Source organism: Rhinolophus hipposideros, assembly GCF_964194185.1.
Source record: "Rhinolophus hipposideros genome assembly, chromosome: 12".
NCBI lineage: Eukaryota > Metazoa > Chordata > Mammalia > Chiroptera > Rhinolophidae > Rhinolophus > Rhinolophus hipposideros.
In genome coordinates, this window is record NC_138058.1 from 47,860,686 (window position 1) to 47,885,172 (window position 24,487).

Genomic DNA, 24,487 nt, shown 5'->3' on the forward strand with positions numbered 1-24,487 from the left:
TTTCCCATTCTTGTCTTGGCATCTAAGACATTTCCACAAGTTGAGTGAGTTACTTTTTTAATTGGATGAAAGATCATGAAGTCTTGAGAGTTCTAGTCAAGAACTTACTCAAGCCAGGACCTACCATATTGGGCTTTCCTCTCAAATAATATCAAATCTGTGAAGGCTCTCAGGTGCACAGTTTGAACAAAATGGTTGTGGACTCGCAGGTGCTGAGTGTTTACAAAGTCAAGAGGCCCTTAGATGGTGACCTGCCTTTCCAATGACCTGCGTAGAATCGCAAGATACCACTTGTGCATGACTTTGACTTGTTTAAGAACTGGCTTCTCTTTATGCCCTTTGGATGTGAGTTAGCTCAGAGGCAAGGATTTGGTGACTTGAGGGTTCATCTCTTGTTCTCTTCACGGTAGGTTCAGATTATGTTGTCTGCCATTTATGGCTTGACCCACTTCTCAGCCTTAATCTCCACTGTTATGCAAGAGCCACGACTTCAACCAGACACTCTACCTTGAGCATTTCTACCCTTGCTTTATGACACCGTCCCTGGTCGAAACAACTGCCACAGTTTTATCCTTCAGTAGACGTATTGTCAAGATCACTTGCTTATCATTTTTCCAGTACTCTCTTGTACTTTTAGCCATCTCTTCAAATGTACTTCTCATCTTGCCAACCAGAGTATAGGCTCCTCAAAGATGGTCCTGTTTCTCATGGCACTTACTGTGGTGCTTTTGTTTGTGATTGCCCAATGAACAGTTGTTTGATTGTTGAGGTGTAAACCATTTTTGCCTATGTGTTGTCTTGTTCTCAGAGCTTATCTGCATTTATCCCTGTGATAGAATCATAGATGTTAATGATATTTATAAGAATAGCAAAGTCATCTTTGGAACTAATGGAAGTGTATGTGTGTGTGTGTGTGTGTGTGCGCGCGCGTGTGCGTGCATGCCCCCACACACACACACCCCACATCTTTTGGAATAAGGGAATTATAAAAAATATAATTTGGAATAGAACACTGTCAGCTTTGGTGTCCCAGCCAGAACTAGAGAGATCATCAGATACACAAGGGCACAGATGTAGAAGTGAGTATTGAATGGTCTTGTTTCCTATTTCTTCCCAGATGCGGTTGTTCACCTGTCTACCGCTCCCGTGAAATGGCAGCTCGTGCCTTGGTCCCATTTGTTATGATAGACGAAATCCCTGACACCATCCAAACTCTGTTGGCCAAACTCCCCAATTGCACTGACCATTGTTTCCGGCAAAACCATATTCACGGGACACTTCTCCAGGTAAGTAAAATTACTTTGTGTGACTTGTCAAACACCACAGGATTAAACTTTGGTTGCTCATGTACTGTTAGCAGGTAATGATTTGATGCACAGGCTTTTAATTTTATCCAAAAAACTTTTTCCTATGGCTGAAAGAACAGGTATTTCCTAGGTGTATTTTTTTCATTACATTCATGAATACAGTGTCACACCGTGACTCTCCCAGATCATCTGCTGCTTTAAATGCTATTTTCTGCAACATGATTTTCCATTTGTACTTATCTCTTTGAACCAGGTAAAATTTTGTCTTTTCCATCAAGTATGCCTACAGAACATTTTAAGCAATTCCCTGTTCAGAGTTAAATAGTGAGCATTCCTTGAAAGAGAAGTTAGCCGAAGAAGCACACGGGGAGTTAGTTATACCTATTGGGAGTGTGCTCTGCAGCATAATTCCATAGTACCTGGAAATAGCAAACCTACTTTCCAGCTTTCTCTGTGCTGCAAAGGAGACTTTCTATTTTGAAAAAATAGACTTCTTATTGAAATCCCTTTTAAACCCTAACCAAAAACTTGGGGGACGTGGTATTCTGAGGTTCACATTGGTGAAAAGATCTGAGAAGATCTGCGGTCTCTCATCATGGAGCAGAGCTGGGAGTGGGATTTAAATATCATGTCATTTTCTGATTTGTGAGCAGAGTTGAGAGACGGCCTTGAGATCCCAATATATGTTAACTTGAGGTCTACACTGCTGACAGGTAAGGCCGTGAGTAGGTAGAGGGGTTAATGGCATGGGACTCTGGAGCTAGACTGTCTGGGTGTCAGGCTCACATCCACCACTCACTGCCTGTACATCTGTGTCATCAGTTTTGAAATGAAAATAATGGTGGTGTATGCCTCATAGGGATTTTTGAAGACTAAATGAATCAATGCATATGAAGTGCTTAGAATAGTACCTGGTACATAATAAGATATAGAGATATAAATAGTTATTATTGTTATGATATAACAGTTTTAATGAGCCTGTACTATAATGAAAATTAATATTTTTAGTAACTAATTCCCTCTAGATGAGACTACAAATCGACCTATCTTCTGACCTTCCTTCCTTGGTTATTTTATATATTCAACAAGTATTTACTGAATGCCTCCTACCATATTACTGTGTCACAGTGAAAACAATGACAAATCAGTTCTTATGTTGAAGGAGTCAAGGACGAAATAGATCAAGAAATGGGCAATCACCATGTAGTGTGCTAAGTGCCAGAGAAGCACGTAGCAGGGACACCTGATTGGTCTTGGGGAAGTCAGGGAAAGCTTCCCAGAGAAAGTGACATGTAAGCAAAGAGCAGAAGTTAGCCAAGCACAGGGAGGAAAACATCTCTCATCCAGAAAGGCTCAGGGCGGGTGAGAAGTCAGCCCATCTGGGAATGCAAGTTTGAGCGGGACATGTTCTAGGTTGGCAGAGCTCAAACTGGTCTCAGGATCTCTTTACCCTCTTGGAAGTTGGTGAGGATCCCAACGAGCTTTTATCTATCAATGGTTAATTAGAAACTGAAACAGAAAATCTTAAAACGCAAGACCTCACAAGCACACATTCCATTAGTCATTAGCGTGATGGCATCATCACGTACCTTGTGGCCTCTGGCAAGCTCCACTGTACACTCGTGAGAGAGTGATAATAAAGGAGGAAAGTAATGTCTTAGTGTCACTGTGATAATAGTTTAATCTTGCAGACCTCCTAAAAAAGATGATGCGACCCCCAGGGCTCCCAGACCACATCCTCCGGTCTGTGATATATGCTGTGTGGATCTTTGGTGCTTTCTTTAGTACAAACTCTTCAGCACTCTTTCCCCTTGGTCCTCACTATTTCCCTGTCAGGAAGAGAGGATCAGCAGTTTCTATCTTGGTTTTAAAGATGGGACCCTGAGGCCCATACAAGTTAGATCTCTTGATTCTGTCAGACTGCTGCTTCTCTGAAGGGAAGGAGCTAGCCATACTGAGTAATGCAGAACAGGCGTTTCAAAGATTCATAGACTATGCATCTGAGTTAGAAGGAAGGCTCAGATTATCAAGGGTGGGGGAGGGATCAGCCATCAGATCTTCTTTATTGAAAATCCACTCTTGGCTGAACTTTGTCAGAAGTGGTGAGGTTGGAATTGCTTCTTTGGCTCTTTCAGTAGTTGTACAAATGGGCCTCCCAGCCGAGTTTCCCACACACACCACTAACGGGTCTGGCTCGTGTTTCACCAGTCTGCCCAGCAACAAAACATGGTCATTTGCTCTGTCTCTGGGCTGCCTTTGATATTCTCAAATTTACTTTTTCTGCAACCTAAAAAGTGAAACAGGGTGGGAAGGTAAAAACTCTATTACTCTAGGGTGGTTGTGGCTGTTGCTGTTGTTCCTGAGTGTTGGAGTGATGAAGGGCTTGTTGGAAAAAAGAAAAACAACAACGGTATGGTTGCTGGGTATTGTGTTCATGTTTGTCAAACAGATTCCTGTCTTTACCAAGATTGGTTTATACCCTGATTGAAAAAAAGGAAGTCAAAGGCATGTGAAAATCTTTCTGTCATGTCTATTCGCATGTCTCATCTGTATTGTAATAGTTCTGTTCCAACCTGTTGTTCTTTATGGGAAAACATAAGGGGTTAAGATGGGGAGGGCTCTTTTTCTTTTCTACAGCTTATAGATCCCTTCTCCACATAAAGCTACCTTTGAAACCAGTAAAACGCTTGCACCTGGAAAAGAGATGGTAGGGATTAAAAGGAATGATAATCTCCATGGGACTCTCAGAGCCAGCTAAGTAAATAGAAAATTGTTGCTTTTTCAAAAGCAGGAAATCATTTTGTAATCAGAAAGGCAATTCTTCCACAGAACGTTTTCTTGAATTACACATTTTTACTTCTTTGAAAAATGTTTACATAAATATATCAAACCTCAGAAGTATTTCTATAGTATACCTTAAAAATGAGAAATATGCTGATCTCTGGATTTTCTGGAACCATGGAAGAAAGACTCAAATTATAGGACATGGAAAAAAAAAAAGGAAAGAAAGAACGCATGGGATTTGTTTCTTAATCATTTTAAAAACCAGAGGTTCATGATTGCAGTGTTGAAATGGATGGAAGTAACGCACATCAGAAAAGGTGAGATTCTGCAGCAGGTTCACAAGAGCCAGTGGTAAATGATATTAAATCTCAATAAAGGCTAGATAAGAGCCATGGACATTACCTCATTTGGGAACAACACTGGCAGGGCCACCCTGTCTTTTAAATGGAATTATCCGTCTGTTTTTGTTGCCAAAATTCTGCATGTTGGGGACTTAAGATTCTTACTAGATTACTTATCACTCCCGAGAAATCACTTTGGAGTCTAAAAAAGTTCTCTTGTATTGAGGAAGACTTTGGCCAGCAACCATGAGGAAAGATTTATTCTGATTCTTGGGTACTTAACTCACCCTTTGGTGTTTCATAAGGAAATATAGATGATCCCTATTCTTTATTTAATTGAATTCTTTTATATAGGTAAGGTAAAGTGGGTAGTTGAGGCAATTTATCTTCTGTTACAGCAGAAAAATCACTTTTGCATTTTATCTGAACATTCCAGGCAAAGGTATTCCTTTTTCTTCTGTTAATCCAACTAGTCACCAAGCTCTTCACATCCCTTTGCTGGTATTAAACTTTCTCAGTTTTTACCAGCAGAATCTGTTGAACACTTTGTAAATTATTTTATTCCCCACAAATTTGGAACCTTGATTTCTGCGCTTTTAGAATTCTGAGTCAAAAAATTCCACTTTTCTGGCTGTGGAGCTGAGCAGCAGTGCTGCATACTTGGGTTGACATGAAATATTAGCCAGGGATGGACTTCAGACAGCCTAGGCCCACGCATTTGGAAAGTTTGCCATAAGAGAAGTAAAATGAACATTTTGAGTACCTCCTGTGTTCCACGTGAATTGCATATGTGATTTCATTAATACTCTCAGCAACCCACCAAAATAGGTGCTATTCGTGCCACCGCCACCCTCCCCCACCCTGGTATCTGATGAGGAAATTAAAGTAAGCCGGAGAGACTGAGTTGTGTAAAGTCACAGAGGTCGTTGGGGTAGAGATAAAATATTAAACTCTGAAGCCTGTGCTCTTTTTCTCTTTAAAACGTGTTGCCTCTCTGATAGTTGATGTGAATAACACCTTTTTATGCCTAGGGAAACCAAACCAAGAATCCATCTTTGTTCTGCTTTTAATTCCTGTCAGTGCGTTGGTCTCCTTAAATCTAATTTGATATCATATAACACTGGAAACAAAGGAAGTCTATCAGTATTATAAAGAGGGACAGAGGAAGTCAGTGAAACCCAGAGAAGCTACAAGTGGTAAAAGACTTTGAAAAGTCCTTACTCTTACTGTGCTTTTCACTTTCCCTCCCTTCACGCGTCTCTTTCTCAGCAGTTCTCTTTGGTCTTCCGTTTAATACTCCTAAGAGGAATATAGAATCCTCCCTTCGCACCTAGATTAGAGCCACATTCGCAGTTACCACACCTTCTCTCATCCTTAAGGGTATGACAAAACTTCTCAAACATGGGCAACCATGGAAATTGTAGATCCCAGGCCTGGGAGCTGATGGGACCCAGAAAACGTGGTCAGGATTGACTTCTATTCAGCATGCACTGTCATATGCTTCCCCTGTTCTAGGTGCAGGTGAGAACAGGAGTTTGGGTTTAAGGGTCTGAAACTCCCAATGTGGGGATTTGTGGGTTAGAAACCAAGTAAGTGAGCCTGCTGAACCCTTAGGGACCAGGAAGCATATGAGTAACACGAATGAAGATGAGGCAAAAATCTAAAGCCACCACACAGGGCACCAGGCGCAAAAGGAGACTGAAACTGAGGTCATTTTTGCCTGAGTCTGACACACCCAGACACACTCTGTGTTAGGGCTGGAGTTGGGGGAACAGGAGTGCTGTGCGGCCTGGGACAGTATGAGGACAAAAACAGAGCTAGATCTCGGTATTACCTTTGTGGAAAAGAAAAGCAGAAAACCAGGAAAGAAATAAGGGTAGGTCAGTTCAGCCAGCTAGTCTGAAGGAATCACTGGTCAAGAAACAGGGATAAGACCAACCATCCTTCACTCTCTGCTACAGAGAGAAGAACTGAAAACAATAGGAAATTAGTAATAGAGGTATACCCTCAAGTGTAAATTCTACTGGGTTTTCTAAATAAGGAAAACAAATGTCTTTCAGAAAAAATACATATATTTTACTAATACTGTTGCACCAAAACTTAGAATTAAGTATAATTTAAAAGAATGATCAGTTCCATCTTTTAAAAATGTGACCATACTTATATGGCCACATTTATGCTTAAAGAATTGCAATATCTTTTTCCTATTTCTTAAAAGTACAAAACTGTGAAACATAAAGTGGAATGCACAAGCTTTCCAGAAATGGAACATTACTTGACAGATTCCATTTGGTGACCTAAGGTTGCCCTATCTCCCTTGTTTATTTTGCACACAGAAAATATAATTTCGGAATGGAAAATCAAAAACAAAAGCATGAAATTATGCTGATGCTGTAAGTTGTAAATGGATTTCTGGTCAGTATGCTTTTTTCCGAAGTGAGTCATAAAGAAAACGCTCACTCTTGTGACTAGTGGCCAGATTCACTCTTTCTTTCTGAGAACTTGTGTTCGTGTGAAAGGAGAAAAAATCTATGTTGTTGGAAGATCCCCAGTCCAAAAGGGCTAAGGCAGAGCTGCTTCAGTGGCCTGGCTGTAGATGTGTAGATGTGTGTGATTCCTTCAGCTCTCGGGGCCTACGAGGGCCAGAGACCTAGGCAGTCACCTGCAGCTAAGGGTAGCAGCATCTGTTTATCCCAGAATGCCAAAGAAAGATTATTTTATATGTGTGCTTTGGCATGATTAGAATTGGGATGCACTGGGCTCTTAGAAAACAAAAAAAGAAAGAAAGAAAGAAAGAACTGAACCTTGTTAAATCTTACCTTTTGGCAATATATTCCTTTCTGGATATAAGCCCAGAAAAGTCATTTTTAATTAAAATGCTACTTTTGAAGATGAATTAATCCTTTCCTTATAAATATCGAGAGGGCTTTTATTGGGTGTGTTACTTAGGGAGCTTTCACTGGGTGTGGAAGACGGCTTTTAGCTGCCAGGCCCCGAGCAGGGACTGTCGTGCACTGTCACTGTCACTAGCCAATGCACTGCTGCTGTCCGGAATCATAGTATCTGTCAGGGGTGTGTGGAATTTGGAGCTTTGTCCGTTGATGTATTCCCAGGCTTTTGTTATTTTTAACGTTCAGGGTTAGAGTAGGGAAAGTGATGGTGAAAAGAATATATGTGTGTATATGTATGTATGTATGGACCAGAGGTGCCAAAAAAGTGTATACAAGCGGACACTGGTCAACATTGCTCAAGCAGTGGTTCCCTGTAACCAGAAGTGTCTGGACGCTGATGGTAACCACTCTGATCACCTCTTGTAATTGCAGAAGTCAAACGTGGCTTGTATTCATCTTTTGTTACTGGTATATATTGAGTATTACAATTTTAATACAGTTTTCCTTTCTTAAAATGTATATACTTTTTTTGGCACCGTGTGTGTGTGTGTGTGTGTGTGTGTGTGTGTGTGTGTGTTGAGTGCCTATGGAGTCTCTTCTGGAATTATTTCCATTGACTCATGAGAAAAGCGAGGATGAGAAAGGATGAGATTTGACTTCAGTTATACAAGAAGAAGTGGTCAAAAGTGGAACTGGGATTCAAAGCTTTCAAGCTTGTGCAGTTAATCACCACACTGTACTACTTCTCTGGATGAGGGAAAGAACATTCTCAGGCAAGAATGACTCTGGGCCTTCAAGGTATGGGGTAAAATGGGAAGGGACATTATCTACTTATCTGTTCATTTGATAGCTATTGGTTGAGCACCAGCAGCCCAATACTGTTTCAGGTGCTTGGAATACATCAGGGAACAAAAGACAGATCCTTGCTCTCAAAAACCAGTGCCCTCACAGAGCTTACATTCTAGAGGCAGTGAGACAGGCAATAGTAAATGATATTATAGTCAAATTTATTCTAATAATTATAATACATAAGCAAATTATATTATTTATTAGAAGGTAATAATTGCTGTGGACAAAGAGGGCAAGTAGAGTAGGACGGGGAGTCGGGAATTGGTACGAAACCGGGGCAAGTGGCAGTATTAAATAAGGTGTCAGAATAGTCATTGTTGAAAAGGTAACCTTTGAGCAAATCTCACCAAAAGACAAGGAAAAACTTTTTTAAAGAGTGAACGTCTTTTCTCCTGCAATTGAGGTGGTTACGTCTATCTGTATGTTCGAGACTGCCTTTACCATGGAGAAGTGTCAACAGTGTCAGCAGCAAGGGATAAACAAGGCCAGGAAGGATGCCATTAATTTATAAACTTGTATGCTCTGCACTGTCCCCGTGCTAGACATGGAGATTCCTGGGGACTATGTGAAGTCCTTTCCCTGGAGAGTCACAGTGAGTCAAATCAGTCTGTCGTGATTCCCATGGGCCTAGACAAAGAGGAAAGTATTCATCACATCATCTTCTCTGCTTTCTAGAATGATGTTTACCTAACTCTCTGTACCTGGACCTTAGAGATGTGGAGTAAATGTGGAGAATGTTTGTATATTCTTTTATTTAGCAAACAGTTATTGAGTAATTATCAAGTACATAATACTATGCCTGGTACCACGGAGAATACAAAGAAAAGTTAGCCCTCGAGAGGCTTATGAGCTGCCATGGAAAACCAGCCTACCACACCACAAACAATTACACAGAAATACCTGGCTGTGGTGTGTGCCAGACAAGTGGCTGAGAACACACATCTGCGAGGGGAGCAGAAGGTTTCATGGGGACCTTGGTTCTCGGGATAAAACTTTAAACTGGTTTCCTGCTGTTGGGACAAGGGACTTGGTGTGAACCAAGGCATGGAGGAGGGCAGGCAGAAGGTGTTTGCAGGGGACAGTGAGTAAACCAGCCTGTTGGGTCCAGGAGTGTGTCGGGACAGGTGGGCTGTGTAATGGTCAAGGAGGGCGCAGGCCAGCATGTGAGAAGCCACAAAGGCCAGGCCAGGCCGTTCGGATGCTGTAGACCCGCAGCCTCCAAAGTGTGGCGAGCAAGACCGTAATGCACGTGGAAGAAGATGTTGGCATGTCATTTCTTTTCTCTCATCCTCTTAGCTATTATTTTATATCTGATGTGTAATGTACATAGCATATTAACAGAGTAGTATAGAATTCCTTACTAAATAAGTACATAAGAACTGGGAGCATATGCTCAAAGAGGTCCTTCCATGTAGTGAGTAAGAGCATAGACTGGACTGGCTTGTTTCCATCTAGCTGCCAGCTCTGCTGCTTGCTAGCTGTGTTATTTGTGAAGTCAAGCTGTGAGTTGACTTCTGTGCCTCCACTTCTTCCTCTGTAGATGGGAAGGTAAAACTGCCCCACAGTTTGGTTGTGAGGATTAAATAAATTAACACATGGGTAGCGCTCAGCAAGGCATATAGTAAGTGCTCAGTAAATGTCAGTTGCTGTTATTACTCCTTGCTGCAGCAGCTGCCACCGCCACCACCACCACCCCAGCTAGGGGTGTACGAGGCAGACTGTAAAGACCACTGACGCAGATGGTGAATGAAAGATTTTGAGTTCAAGGAAGCTGTGTTTTAGAAAAGTCCAATACTTTAGAAGCTGTGTTTTAGTAAAGCTCAATACTTTAGAAAAGTATTGAAGTCATACTGTAAAAAATAGTGAGGATTCATGTTGATTTGTGAGTGTGTGCATAAAAGAGAGCAATAAGTCCATTTTCAGCAATTTTGACTTTATGTGTCAGCCTGCTCCCAGGAGAGGCTCCTCTGATCAGTCAGTGTTCTCTACCTTCTTGTAGATCATATTAAAGATTATAAGAGCTGAAATTAGTTCTGTTTTTTAAGGGTTGAGTTCCTGCCTATCAGGTTGTTATTCCTTGCACCTGTTTTGTTTTGAATTACACTCCCTCCCTCAGACCTCATCAGAAACCTAATGAATCAGGAAAGGAACACTGTCACACTGTCCCACACAAAGGAGTCTTTTACCATTCGAAGGGGGAAATTTGAAGTTCATAATGTGACAGGGAGATATAGGATCCTCCTAGGTAGATTAATCTAGCACTTTTCCGAGTTCATTTTTCATCTTGGAAGACCCACTTTCCATCCCCTCTTACCCTTATTGTTTGAGATTTTTTATGAGTGAAGATAATTCTGAGTGTACTTTAAAAAACACCACAAAACAAAACATCACACTGTGGACACACTAGCAGGTTCCTGTTGTTTCCCAGAATTCTTATAAAATATCTGATGGTATGTGGTCCCATTATGTGATGTGCTTTGTTTCATGGGTCTCCAGCCCATGAAAATAGCATTATTTGTTGTTTGTTTTTATATATGCCATCCTAATAGGCAAAAAGTAATACGTCATTGTTTTTATTGGGGAAGCATTTTTGAGATTGCAGAGCACATCTTGCTCTGCTGCATAGCCTTTGGATTTATTTAGAGCACCCAACATATTTCAGTGACTGAGGATTCTGTTGGCTGTTTAAAAGCACTATGGTTGAGTATAGCCAGACAATTTGGCAGCCACCCCAGAGGCCTGAAGTAAAATCAGCTCATGGGCCTAAAGGAAAGTTTAAATAAGTAATAAAACTCTTTTTATTTTAAACCATGTTATTGTTCATGACATTCTTATATTTCCCTGTACTGTATATCTCTGTCCCCTCCACCCTGTCCTTCATGGCAGGGTTTCTCAACCTCAACGCTATTGGCATTTGGGGCCTGGTAATTCTTTGTTGTGGGCACTGTACTGTGCGTTGTAATATATTTGGTAGCGTCTCCCCAACAAGTACCTGTAGTACCCAGACATTTCCGCACGTCCCCTGGAAGGCAGAATCGCCCCTGGTTGAGAACCGTGTTCTATGGTACCTGTGGATTTTCTCCATGATCCTGTGTGGGCAAGGTATGACGCAGCTCTTTTAAATCCCAGTGACCACGAAAGAAACCATTCCTGACCCATGAACAAATTATAGTTCTGCAGACTATGATGAGCTGTGCATAGGAATAAGGGAATAAGAGGGGAATACATACATCACTCAAAAGAAATACTTCTCCTCCTCCTCCTCCTCCTCTTCCTCCTCCTTTTCCTCCTTCTTTTTCTTCTTCCTCTTTCTCCTTCTCCTTCTCCTCCCTCTCCTTCTTCTTCTTTTTCATTCTTCCTCCTTCTTCCTCTCCTTCTCCTTGTCCTCCTCCCTCTTCCCCCTCCTCCTTACTCATCTATTGAGATGATCATACGATTTTTATCTTCCATTCTATTAATGTGATATATCACATTTATCAATTCACATGTGTTGAACCATTTTTGCATCCCAGAGATAAATCCCACTTGATTATTGTATATCTTTTTAATGTGCTGTTGAATTTGATTTGCTAGTATTTTGTTGAGTATTTTTGCATCTATACTCATAAGGGATATTGGCCTGTAGGGTTTTTTTTTTTTTTTCTTGTAGTGTCCTTGTTAGGGTAATGCTGGCCTCAGAAAAGTAAGTGTGGGAGTGTTCCCTCCTCTTCAGTTTTTTTGGAAGAGTTTGAGAAATATGGGCATTAATTCTTTAAATATTTGGTACAATTTGCCAGTGAATCTGTCCTGGGCTTTTATTTTGGGGAGTATTTTGATTCTTACTCAGTTTTCTTAGTCATTATTGGTCTGTTTAGATTTTCTGTTTCTTCCTGATTCAGTCTTGGTAGGTTTCTAAGCATGTTTCTGGGATTTTTTCGATTTATTCTAGTTTGCCCAATTCGTTGGCATACAATTATTCATATAAATGCCTTTCTTACTCTTCTTTGCCTTGTCTGTTCCTGTGTTCCACTAGACCCTCAGATAATAATGCATTTATTCAACAAAATCATGTGTGCATCTCGCTCCTAGAGTAGAGCCGTGCCGAACATTCTGATTCCCTGGCTGTCCTGGGCCCCCTCCTCCCACCCTATGTCCCATACTCCAACCTTTGCTTTAGATTTTGAGGTTTCATTTTTGTTCTTGTGTGTCATCTGTGTTGCTTTTCCCAACTGTTAGTTCTGTTGTCATGTTGAAAGGCTCTGGAGTAAGACTATCTGGGTTCAAACGCCAATTCCACTGTCCACTTCGATTTCTTCATTCGAAAGCCTTCATTCCCTTCTCTGTAACATGGAGAAACAAATAGTTTTCTGGGGGTAGTTGTGAAAAACAAATGAATTAAAACAGAGTAATTCTAATGCCCAGCTCTTCTGTCTCCAGAAGAGAACCTTCGGGGACTGTTCTTTGGGCGGAAAGCGGGTCTTTTGAAACTGTTCTAAAACCTCATTGGCTGTGACCTCCGCGGTGTGTAGAGGAGTTTCATGACCACCCGTGAGTGTAGCATGCTGTTGGGGATTCCTAGCAAGTCTCAATCTCCATCTGTCCACTTCTTTCACCACATGAAGGTAGACTATTGCCTTGCTGTTTCATCCTCCACTTACTTTTCTTATTAGTGAAGGCATGTGTGTTGTGTATTTGAATTAATGGCACTCGGGAGCGGTGGTTAGATATGTACAGGTGTCAGATGCTGTAGTATTGGACTTACATTTATATTGAAGAGGTAATCCTCTATTTTCACTAGGATCTTGGTCATTCTCCTATTTGGATGCCTTTTTAATTTTAATAATGTAAAATTCCTGATGAGAGGGACGTTTTTCATTAACTTCCTGAGAATTCATATTTCCAGATGGGGGACTAGGTTGTTTGGAGTTATTTTTATATCAAATGGATTTAATGTTTTCTTTTTTTAAATTGTGACTTTGAAGAGTTTATAAGTGCCAGAAAATTCCATCACCTTTGTTAATCTTCAAAGAGATCAATATAATTAACATCTTAAATGTGCTGTTTGACATTTTTTTCCTCTTATTCATTACTTAAGCCTTTAAAAAGTGTTATTTCATGTAGATGGTAAGACCGGTTTTACTTGTAAGTAAAGGTTAGTTTATAGCAAATAGACTTTATGCCTTCGCTTTCTTCTTGGATTATAGGATATATAGTAATTTTTATATCTAACATGTTTCCAAAATGCAGTTTCAGTTTCAGTTTTCTCTTTTATAATTGATTTTTTTCAAGTATGTGAGACATTCACTCGTCCAGTGAACAAACTGTCCTTTTTATATTGAAAAGCAGTACTCATTAATCAGTCTATTTGAGCGAAAGTTTAGTCATCAGGTTTGATTTTCAGATGTTTATTTAGAGAACAGAGATCTGGGGCAGTAACTTATGTTAAAATTTATGATTGAACATACACTTGTGTGTGTGTGTGTGTGTGTGTGTGTATGTATGTATGTATTTAGAATTAATGTTCTAGAAATTTGAGTCCATGTTCTTGAAAGGAAACTCTGACAGTGATTAGAGATGCGGTATAATCCATGCACACCAAATCAAAAGGCATGAGCTGGTCGATTCTGAAGATCAGTCCCAGTGCCCTTTAGCCGGTAATCTCTACGCAGTGGTGAGCCTCTTGCTCATGCTCCCCACTCCTCCCTAAGAGCTCCTTGGCCTCCTTAAAGAAGGAAGACCATATTGTTTTGCAAAATGTGTCTTCAAGAATCACTGGATATGTTCTGGATAATGTATGATTTACTATGTTAAGCTTCCTTTGACCTAGCTTTCCCTTCCTTGTTGTTTCTCTAATTTTCACTCTTCCACCCTCCTCCAAGGAGAGCATGGAATGAGTTGAGATGCACAATTCCCAGCTGTCTATCCATTTCAGAAGTTGTATCTTAGATACCGCCGTATCGATCACAAGGAGTGGAGTCATTTTCAAATTCATAGAGAGAAAGTAGAGGTGGTCTCGGTGAATGTGTTAGAGGTTGGGCTGGGAGTGGTAATAGAGGCTTGAAAACAAATCTACAATTTTGTTTAAAACATATAAAAAAAATAATAACACCAAAAAGTCTGCCTTCGAGTTTGGATTCAAGTAAATATTTGTAGCTATTTTGGGGAAGATCTGAGGGTTGAAAACGTTTTCATTTTACTTTTTCTTCCCCAAAGGACCCTGCAGAGGCCGAGTAGGTTGCTGTGGGGTGTAGTGAGCGCGCATTCCTACAGGAAGTCAAGCACTGTTGAGAGCTTTGTCACTCATACAGTATAGTTCCAGGTCCGCAGCAGGGCCTTCACCCGGAGCTGGTTAGACATGCAGACTCCTGGGCTTGCCCACATCTGCTGAATCGGACCTGTAGTTTCACTAGATCCCCCCTTCAACTCATATGCTCATTAAAGTTGAAGAAGTTCTAGTACAAATAAGCCTTTCCGGGGATGTTGTAGTGGGTCTGTAACCTAAGTATAAAATATCCATACTGATGTCAATAAATAAATGATCGAACAGATAAATGAGGGAGAAGAGACAAATCTCCCACACAGAAGGATTCCAGATAATTTATGGAGCTATTCCTCTGTCTCCTCCAGAAGACGAAGCTTAACTTCCCCTCCCTCATCCCTTCAGTGTGGGCTGCACCTGGTGACTTGCTCTGCAGAGTAGGGAAAAAGGGAGGGAGGAGAATAACACTCCACAGTGGAGAAATCTGGCCAACACCACCTCCGAGCTCTGTGATCAAGGCTAAACTAACATCAACGGTGATAAGTCATGGTGATAATATGGACCATTGCTATGATATGATGAGAATACCATGGCACCTCTGTGGTCTTCCTCCCCAAAACTCATAATCCTAGTCTAAGCAACAAAAAAAATATCAGACAAACTCAAATTGATGGAGTTCTTAAAAAATATCTGACCAGTACTCCTCCAAACAGTTAAGGTCATCAAAAACAAGGAAAAAGTATGAGAAATTGTCACAGACCAGAGAAGCCTAAGTAGATATGACAGCTAAATGTAATGTGGTGACCTGGATGGGCTCCTGGAACAGAGAAAAGACATTAGGTAACAACAAGTGAAATCTGAGGAAAGTGTATGGAGTTTATTAGTTAACAGCAATGTACCAGCTACTTCCTTAGTTGCAACCAATGTACCATAATAATGTAAGATGGTAATGATGGGGGAACTGGGTGAGGGATGTACAGAAACTTTCTGTACCATCTTTGCAACTTTTTGGTACATCTAAACTTACTCTAGTACACCCTACTTTCTAGTCTTCTCACACAGAAGAACGGATTTTCTTTCTCTTAGAGTAGTGATGGGTAGAGGTAAGCATGCTGTGTGTATCTAGGTTACAAAAGCCTCTGAAAGGCCTTTTCTGAATGTCAGTAATTACTGATCTCTGACTTCATCCCGGTGGGATATCGGGGCCTTGTATCTGGAAAGTAGCAGCAGAGTCGTCACTGCTGACCCCAAGTAGGTGTTGGTTGTTTGGCTTCTAGGTGGGAGAGAATTAGGCTTCATTCATTTAACGTGGCCTTCAGTACCTTCGACTGAATGTTTAGAATATGGATCGTTAGCATTGTCCGGGGGCATCCTGGTAAATCCTTAACACCAAATTCATTTTGGGGAAAGGACATTAGTTCTGTGTATTTTCAAAAGCTTTAGAATCAAAGAGAATTTTGAAAATGCATTGAGCTAAATGAAGACCATTTTTCAAGAGGAGGTGATTTTCATTTTTTAAAAAATTGTCTGTAATAACTATATCAGGTGCTGGACTTACTGGGGTGACACTTCATGAGGTATATAAATGTCTAATCACTATGTTGTACACTGGAAACTAATAGTATTGTATGTTAACTATAATTGAAAATTTTAAAAAATATATTTTTAATTGTCTCAATTATCTCAGCTGCTTGTAGAAAACAAATCAACATCAGAAGGGTCTTAAAAACAAAAAAAGAAGGGTCTTCAGGAGTGTGTGCCGCAGCCTTTGTACCTGACAGTCTAAACAGAGGAAGTTCCTGCCGTTTCTACACAGTATCTTCATACACACCAAATAGTAGAAGAGAACATTGCAGGTTACGTGTAGAATACTTGGAGAGGACAGAGAGAAACTGTTCTGTTTTCTACAAGTACAACTTTAACCATGCTGTAAACATCGGCCCTGGGAGTTTTACATTGATCTGGCTTCAGGGCCCCTTTTAGTCTGAAATGGCTGGCAGTTGGGTGGCGTTTCTTGTGTTGGGTCGTGAACACTGACACCAGTTTCACAAAATTCTCTTGCAAAATGCTTTTGCTTGCTTGTGCTTTGTTTTATTCCTGTTCTTGGAGACCTTACTGGCACAGGCCCTGTGCCGACTTTCCTTTGCTGTCTTACCACCGTCAGCAGTTCTGTAACAGGATTAAAGGGATACCTCAATTTCCAAAAATAGACAAGTTCAAGAGGTTTACTGCCCAGCAGAGGGAAGTCAAAATAACCAGCATTATATTCTTTGAGCGTACGGATTTTCAGTTCCCTACATTGGAATCTTACACGTAGAAAATAAAATGTTACACAATTTTCCCCAGTATAAAAATATGTTGAGGCCCACTCTAGCTTCACTTTAACTCTCTTCTTTATTGGAAGGAATTTGGTATAAGGTAGATTCACCTTGGATGTCATCCAATGACTGGCTCCTACCATGAGAAAGTATGAATAAGACACAGACCCCAGCGTTTTTTTACTGTTTGAAAATGAAAAATCATAAAGAGAAGATACTGTGTTTTGTTCCAATTACTTCATTCCTGCTTGGTATGCACAGTTCGTAATTTAGCACTGTTTTTATTACTCTATTTTTAGCGTTTCATTAACAAACCGGATTATTTTGAGGATGAAGATTTTAAATCTAGGCAGACCTAGGTTTGATACACACTTTCCCCACTGTCTAGGTATTTGGCCTAGCGCAAATCACTTAAATTCTAAACTGAAGCTTAACCATCTGTAAAATAATGATAACACATAATTTACAAGGTTGACCCAAGAAGTAGAAATGGCTGTTATGACATAGTTTCTCAATAAATGCTAACTATCATTTATCGTTATTGTTCTAAGTTTAAAAATACTATTATGATAATTACCTAACATTATCAAGGGGAATAACAAATAAATAGAGAGCTATTGCACTTTTTTTTGTCCCAAGTCCATTTATTGAAAAATACGTTTTATTTCTCCTAACAGAAAGGCTGTCTTTGTCAATGAGTACTGAATTTCAGAATGCACCTGCTCTTATTTTCTAGATTTTTAGTCTGTTTCTTTGAACAGTTTGTCTGCTTATGTACTTGCTTAGAGTACAGTTGCTTAGAGTAGCTTTGTAATATGTTTTACAATTTGCTGGAGACTAATTCCCCTTCGGTACTTTTCTTTTTCAGTACCCTAAGAACTTTAAGTCAACTTGTCAAATTCCCCCATCCTCCATCTATCAGTGTATTTATTTTTATTAGGATTACATTAAATTTATACATTAAGTTATCAACTGTATATAACATCTTTATTATGCAGTTATCCTCTTCAAGAACATGTCATGCCTTTCCATTCCTCTTTTATGTTCCTCAATAGCATTATACTGTAAAGCTTTCTTCATGTAGATTATATTTCTCTTTTTATATGTCTTATTACTATTATCATGAGCAGTTTTCTTATGTTTTTCCTCTGACTTGTGCTGCTTTAACTATTGAAAGTGATTTCTGTATATTCACTTTGTAATGATGGTATTAGTCATCACTTCTCTTCTATTACACTTACTGTGTCAAACCCTGTTTTATGCACTTACATACATTTATTCATTAAATCCTCATGACAATCCTAGAAAGTGAGTACTGAGTACTCTGAAGAAACTGACGCTCTGAGAGATTAAGTAACTTGCCCAAAGTCACACAGCTAGAGTGTAGCAGATCCAAGGTTTCAGAGCCTATACCGTACATAGTTATCTAACTCTTGTTTGTATGAATATTTGTAAAGATCCTTTGCAATGTGTTTTTGGTTGATTCTCTTCGGTTTTCCCCAAAGATATTGCATGTTTTTGGTAGGACTGAATATTATAGAGTTGTCAGATTTCTCTAAATTTAAACATGGATTTAATGTATTTCCAATTAAAAAAATGTGCTTTTTTTTTTTATTGATACTGTATTGAATCTTTTGAGCAATTGAGGGAGAATTGGCATGTTAAAGTGTAATTTTCATAAAGGTAAAATTATTACTTTCAGGAAAGTATAAAATGAACATGTATAAAAGATACTATTTAACTCATAAATTAATAAGGGAATCAATAAGATGTTAGGATCAGTGCAAAGAGCATCTGACAAAACTAGGACATTTATCGGCAATTTCACAGAATGTTAGAATAAGATTACTGGAGTAGACATGATAGTTTAATGTACATCTGATTATAAATCTTTAGGGTTATCTATTCCAGTGGATAGACATTATATGTATCTCTACTCCACAAAAGCCTGCAAGTTTACAAGTAACTCCACTGAGTCTGGGACCTTAATCCATAGTAAACAAGGAGATGCACTAAGTTTATTCCTCTAGATCAGGTGTTGGCAAACTATGATCTACAGGCCAAATCCATTCTGCCTTCTATTTTGTAAATAAAGGTTTATTGGAACACAACCATGCAATATTTTATTAGATTTGTCCTAAGATATTTCATGTTTTTCATACTATTAGAAATGATAATGTGTTTTAAATTTCAAATTCTAAGTGTTCATTGCTAGGCTTTAGAGCATATAGTTAATTTTCATGTGTTGACCTCATATTCTTGCTAAACTTATTAGCTCTTGTATCTTTTTCTAATAGATTCTGCAGGGTTTTACTGCATAGATAGATAATGATGTCTTCTATGAATAAGACTGTTTTATTTCTTTCTTTCCAGTTGGCATGCCCTTTATTTCCTTGTCTTGTCTTATTGCATTGGCTTGACCCTCTAGTACAGTATTGAATAAGAATAGTGAGAATTAACATGGTTATTTTGTGCACTCATGTAGCATTTGACTTTAAACCCTCAATAAAGTTTTGTTGAATTAATGAACTAAAACAATGCTGTTTTCTAATAATCCAAAGGCTGTAATTGTGTTTTCCTCTTTTTCTCTGTTTTCCTATTGGTAGCATTAGAAATAAGTGTTTCCAGGATAATCTAATGGAGATTTTAAATATGTATTGGACCAGTGCTCCACTTTTGTCACATTGGAGGTTAAAATCTCTGCCATTTTGATATACAATTTGGATGATCCATTTCCTTTTGGTGACATGAAACATAGGAATGCTGCACAGCAGAAAAAGAAAATTCATGTTGTGGAAAACTCCCCTCTATCAGCTGTATTCATTTGGTAGAGATTTGAGTAGTTTCACACCCTGCAATACAAAGTTCTCAGTGGTTAGAAACTCCTGGTATTAGAATTCCAGGTTTAATAGTCATGTAAACTCTCACTATGTTCATTAATTAGAATACCCACCCTAAAAAGAATGAGATTTTTCTAGATTAAAGAGGAAATCTCATTAATTTGAGCTTTACTGTTTTAGAGTTGTTGTTTTTTAAAAATTCTGACGTTAAGACTGCACACAAATTTACCTTCCTCCATGAATGTTCATTACAAATGAATCGTCTGAATTTATTCAGGTTCAGCTTAATAGAAATATTACTTGACAGTCATTTGTTTTAGTGTAGTTCATATTACTGATCATATTTATATGATAGGTCAGCTGATTTTTAAAAATTATATTTGTTCAAAAAGATTTCTTGTGAATTCAAATTGGTCTTTCTCCAATTATTTTGTATCCAGAAAGTGTTGGCTGTTTCTTAGATATTTGCCACTGGTATGTACACATTTATTTAGCTAAGCAAATCATCATCGTAACCTACCAAGGAAGAAGTTTATATTATGAGGAGGTTTCAACAGGCAGTTAAAAGATGGGAAATGTGTTTGGATGAGTAGTGACAAAAATCCAACACCTAGGGATGAGTTATCTCAACCATCAGAAGTCTAGGATGAGTTGTATATCCTGGGCCTGGGTTTTATAATCCATCACTGGCTTGGGTGGTAGATATTTAAACAACGGGAGAAGTTAGCACATAAACATAGCTGCTGAAATGACAAGTGATTTCTTAGTGTACCAGGAAAGGGAAACAGTATTGGAGTTAGCAATTCGGTGGCCAAGTTATATGTGGAAGTTTGGAAAACAGACTGAAGTGATTCAGTCCATAGACAATAAAACAATTGTATTAATAGGTAGAAAATCTGTGAAGGTTTAATTCATTGTTTACTGAGGAGTTGATGTGTTTAGGGATGAGTTAATGAAAAAATGGGAGAGTTTCGAAATCAGTCAATGCTCTTTCCCCCATGTAGCAAAAGATGTACATTTTGGTTTTTCTTTTTTTGTCTTCATTTTTATAGAAGAGCATTCATTATTATACGAGCATTTTCTTACTGAATTTTTTTTAATATAAAGAGGCAAATTATTTACTTTTGTAGGTTCCTCTCTATCCCGCCATGAAAAGGGAGTGCTGCTATTTGTTGTACGATGAACAACCAATATCTACTGCTAACTATGGAAATGTAGTAGTTGAGAATTTTATCATTTAACCACCAATGCAAAAGAAGGCTATAGTGTACTTTTTAGAACAAGTGTGATGATTTATAATGATCATATGTAATGGAATCATTTGTTGAGTTATGTTATTACAAGTGGAAATTATATAATTAGGCATATATAAAAACTCATCAAACTTTACACTTCAGTGTTCACACTTGAAATTGTACATCAACTTTTTTAAAAACTTTAAGAGTGGTGGTCAGGGTTTAGAAATTGTGTTTGATAATTGGGAGAGTTACACACTTTATAATACTATGGAGAGGATGTTCTTTGCCTTAAAAAGTTGCGCAAGGACTGAAGCTTATGGTTAAAAACATCAATATTTTTAAACTTTGCCTTCAAGTCACTCTATAGACTATTTGGAACAATTCAAGTCCAGCAGCTGAAAAGAGTATGTTATGGGCATGATTTTCAGCATTCACTTCAAAGCAGAAATGCAAATTCATTAATCTTGTTCTTTGTGATGTTAGCTCTTTTGTTACTGTCCCATTTACCTTGGCCTGAGTGCTGGCAGTTTAATGGCACAGTGAAGATTACTGGAAAACATTAACTTGTTTATTGTTAGTTGACATCGTGCTGAGGTTGATGGTAAAACAGAGTTTATAAATAGACTGGTCTGTGCATTGATTTAGAAATCTGCTCCGTTTCAGGGATGAATCTCATCATATGTCCATTAAATGTTTACATTTGAAGTTTTTTATTTAACAGAGAATGGGTTCATCCTTTAGAAAAATGTAATATTGAACATAGCTGTAGTACACCCCCATTGAAACTTTTGTTTTCAATATTAACTTTCTGAATAAATTGCCTTCCTATTGTTTGCTCAGCTTTATTTTTCTAGACATTATATTACTTTTTAGAAAGGGTCCTAAATGTTATTGATATAATTCATTTATATTTTAATCTGGAATGGTCTTCACGTTTTGAATAAGGATGTTTTAAAATAAGCATCCTTGAACATTTGCAGTGTTTAACATGAAACTTCTGTTCGTTTCTGAGAAGTGTTCCTGTTTGTCCTTGCCTGCTACTTGAATTTTTATGATACACTCTGAGATGCGAATCATTAACTCTGAGATCTCCTCAGCATGACAGTGGAAAGAACACAAGGTCAAAGTAGTAATCCTTGAGGGATGAAAGAAAGTTGACTCTATTATGAGAAATCTAGGCAGTCAGACAAGGCATAACAATAGTTTCTAGAAATCTGGCCAAGTCGCTGAATAATTGCCTTGCTCTTTCAGGCCAAGAGATAAGCCCTAAGTTTGCATTCTCATCCTCATTAACCCGCTGGTGAGGGAAGGATGCTATGCATCTCAGCAAGGCTTCAGGACAGACCATTTTTTTAGGCTTTTTTTGAGTCGGGTGGTGCCTGTACCAATCAATCACTAAGGTTTTAATTGAGTTCCAATTAAATGCTCAATATTGTGCTAATTAAGCACTTAGTGGATATAAAGCAATATAAATTCATCACCAGAATTTTGCAGTATGACTGGGGAAATATAACCAACAAATCTAAAACAGAAAAATTAGAATACTGAATCATGTAATATTAATTTTTAGTCAAATTATCAGCATGGCTGGAGTAGGTAGAATGTTCATGATTAAATCCTAACTAATTCAGGCCATCTGACTGTATGAAACAGGAAGATTTGATAGGCTGTCAAATGGTTCCCAAACCTACCTGACACAACAGTTACCTGAGGTACTGTTTAAAATACAGATCCCCCAAATTCCTGTCCTGAAGATTTTGATTGTGTAGATCTGAGGCAGGACCCCAGAATCTGCCTTTTTGATGTGTAATAAGGTGATTCTTCTGATCAGGCAAGTTTGGAAAACATTGGTTAAGCGTCGAAGAGAGGGATTCAATGTATAAAATGGAGTTACTATAAGAGACAAGTGATTTTTGTATCAAGTCCAGGAGATGACAGAGATTCACACCACCACCACTCCCCCCCTCACCCTACCCCACCCCCCGCCAAGTGATAGGTACTATACATCTCTAGGTAATTTGCCATTGAAGTTAAAGGACCATGAAGAGCGATAAACAAATCTTGAAATTTCTAAGCTCATATATTTAATGGGCAAAAAGTATTCTGGACTTCATTTCATCACTCATTTTTTTCCGCTCTAGGAAGTTGCTCCTAGTGGTCATTCATGTGGAGAGCAGGCAGGCAGACGTGAGTAAGGAAGAAGCATTTGAAATAGCATCTTGGCAGATGCAAGAAGAGACTCTTCCAAGTTTAAAGGGCAGCTGGCAAGACTGCCCAAAGGCAGGAGTGGAGGAAGCAGGAGAATGAGTGAGCTGTTTAGTAATACATTGTTTTGTGGTCAAGATCAAGGGGCATGAAGTAAGAGTTGTGGGAAACCAAGACAGAGATAACAATGATAATTGTACACAACACATCTTATAAGGATCAAGGTCAGTAGTGCACATAAACTCTTGGTCTCATGACATCCTCATCCGGAGATACAGAGGGAAGGTTGGTTATATTATTTCAGTTTTACAGATGGACACCTAGAGATGCTGGGAGAGGTGTCCTTGCCAGAGTGATCTAGAGAAGAAAGTGAAAAAATGAGAGCCTGTAGATTTTCTCACCTATGGTGTTAGGTTGGATAAGTGTTGGGAAGATGGAGAAGAGCGGAAAGGGCTATCTTGATGTTCAGTTGGTGTGTTTGTGAAATTTGGAACAGATCTCAGCATAGGTAAATGGGAAAAAAAAAGTTATCAACAGGTTAAAAAAAGTGATATGGAGAGGGAATAATCAAAGGAGCTGAAATGTTGAGAGGGTTTTTAGCTGTGAGCAAAGAGAAAGATATTGCATGGGAGGTAGAGTTTAAGGTTCAGCACAAGTGTATGATATCAAACCAGCTTTTGTTGGTTTACGATGACTTATACTAACATACTGATCATAATAATAGTCTCCACTACATCTTCTCTGGGACGCATAATACGTTTTTAAATAGTCTGCAATGGAGAAAGTTTTACAAAATTAAACTTTGTCTAAGAATTTAGTCTATGGCGGTATTCCCCCCCCCCCCACTGTTGTAGTGGAGATTAGAAAAGCAATAAAACAAGTTGTTATAACCTGTTCATACATTCCAGTATCAGTGTCACTTGAAAATTGTTTCTTTCTCTACAGTTTGTACAACCTTATAACTTGCCTCTAATGAATGATAGACTTGACTATTTTTTAATTAGCACCTGATGATTTTTTTAAGGATTAAAAGAAATCAAAATGGGATTTTGAGTGCATCTAATTAATGCAGTCTCATAATACCAGTTAATGCTATAAAGTAAATGTGTTGTAGTTCACCCACAAGGCTTTTTAATAGATGGAGGAATTCTGTAATCAGAAAATTTAAGACATGTCCCAGAAATGATACTGAATACAATATTACAATATTGAGTATTGGTGAGTTGAATGTAGGAAATCTTTATAAAAATTTTTAAATTTTACTTGGGATAAAATACACTTAAAATTTACCATCTGAACCATTTTTAAATGTTCAGTTCAGTAGTGTGTAATGAATTCACATTGTACAACCAATCTCCAGAACTTTTTCATCTTGCAAAATTGAAACTTTATACCCATTAAACAGTGACTGCCTAATTCTTCCTTCCCCCAATTCCTGGCAACCACCATTCCACTTTCTGTTTCTGAGTTTGACTA

General features: G+C 38.7%; 1 protein-coding gene across 2 annotated transcripts in view; it reads left to right on the forward strand.

Moving 5' to 3' along the window:
* Positions 1–24,487, forward strand: part of THADA (THADA armadillo repeat containing) — a 291,090-nt gene that overhangs the window by 158,001 nt on the left and 108,602 nt on the right. For both annotated transcript variants that reach the window (XM_081068770.1, XM_081068771.1), the window contains exon 29: positions 1,118–1,286. In XM_081068770.1, coding sequence (XP_080924896.1) covers positions 1,118–1,286 — 169 coding nt within the window. The remainder of the gene's footprint in view (positions 1–1,117; positions 1,287–24,487) is intronic.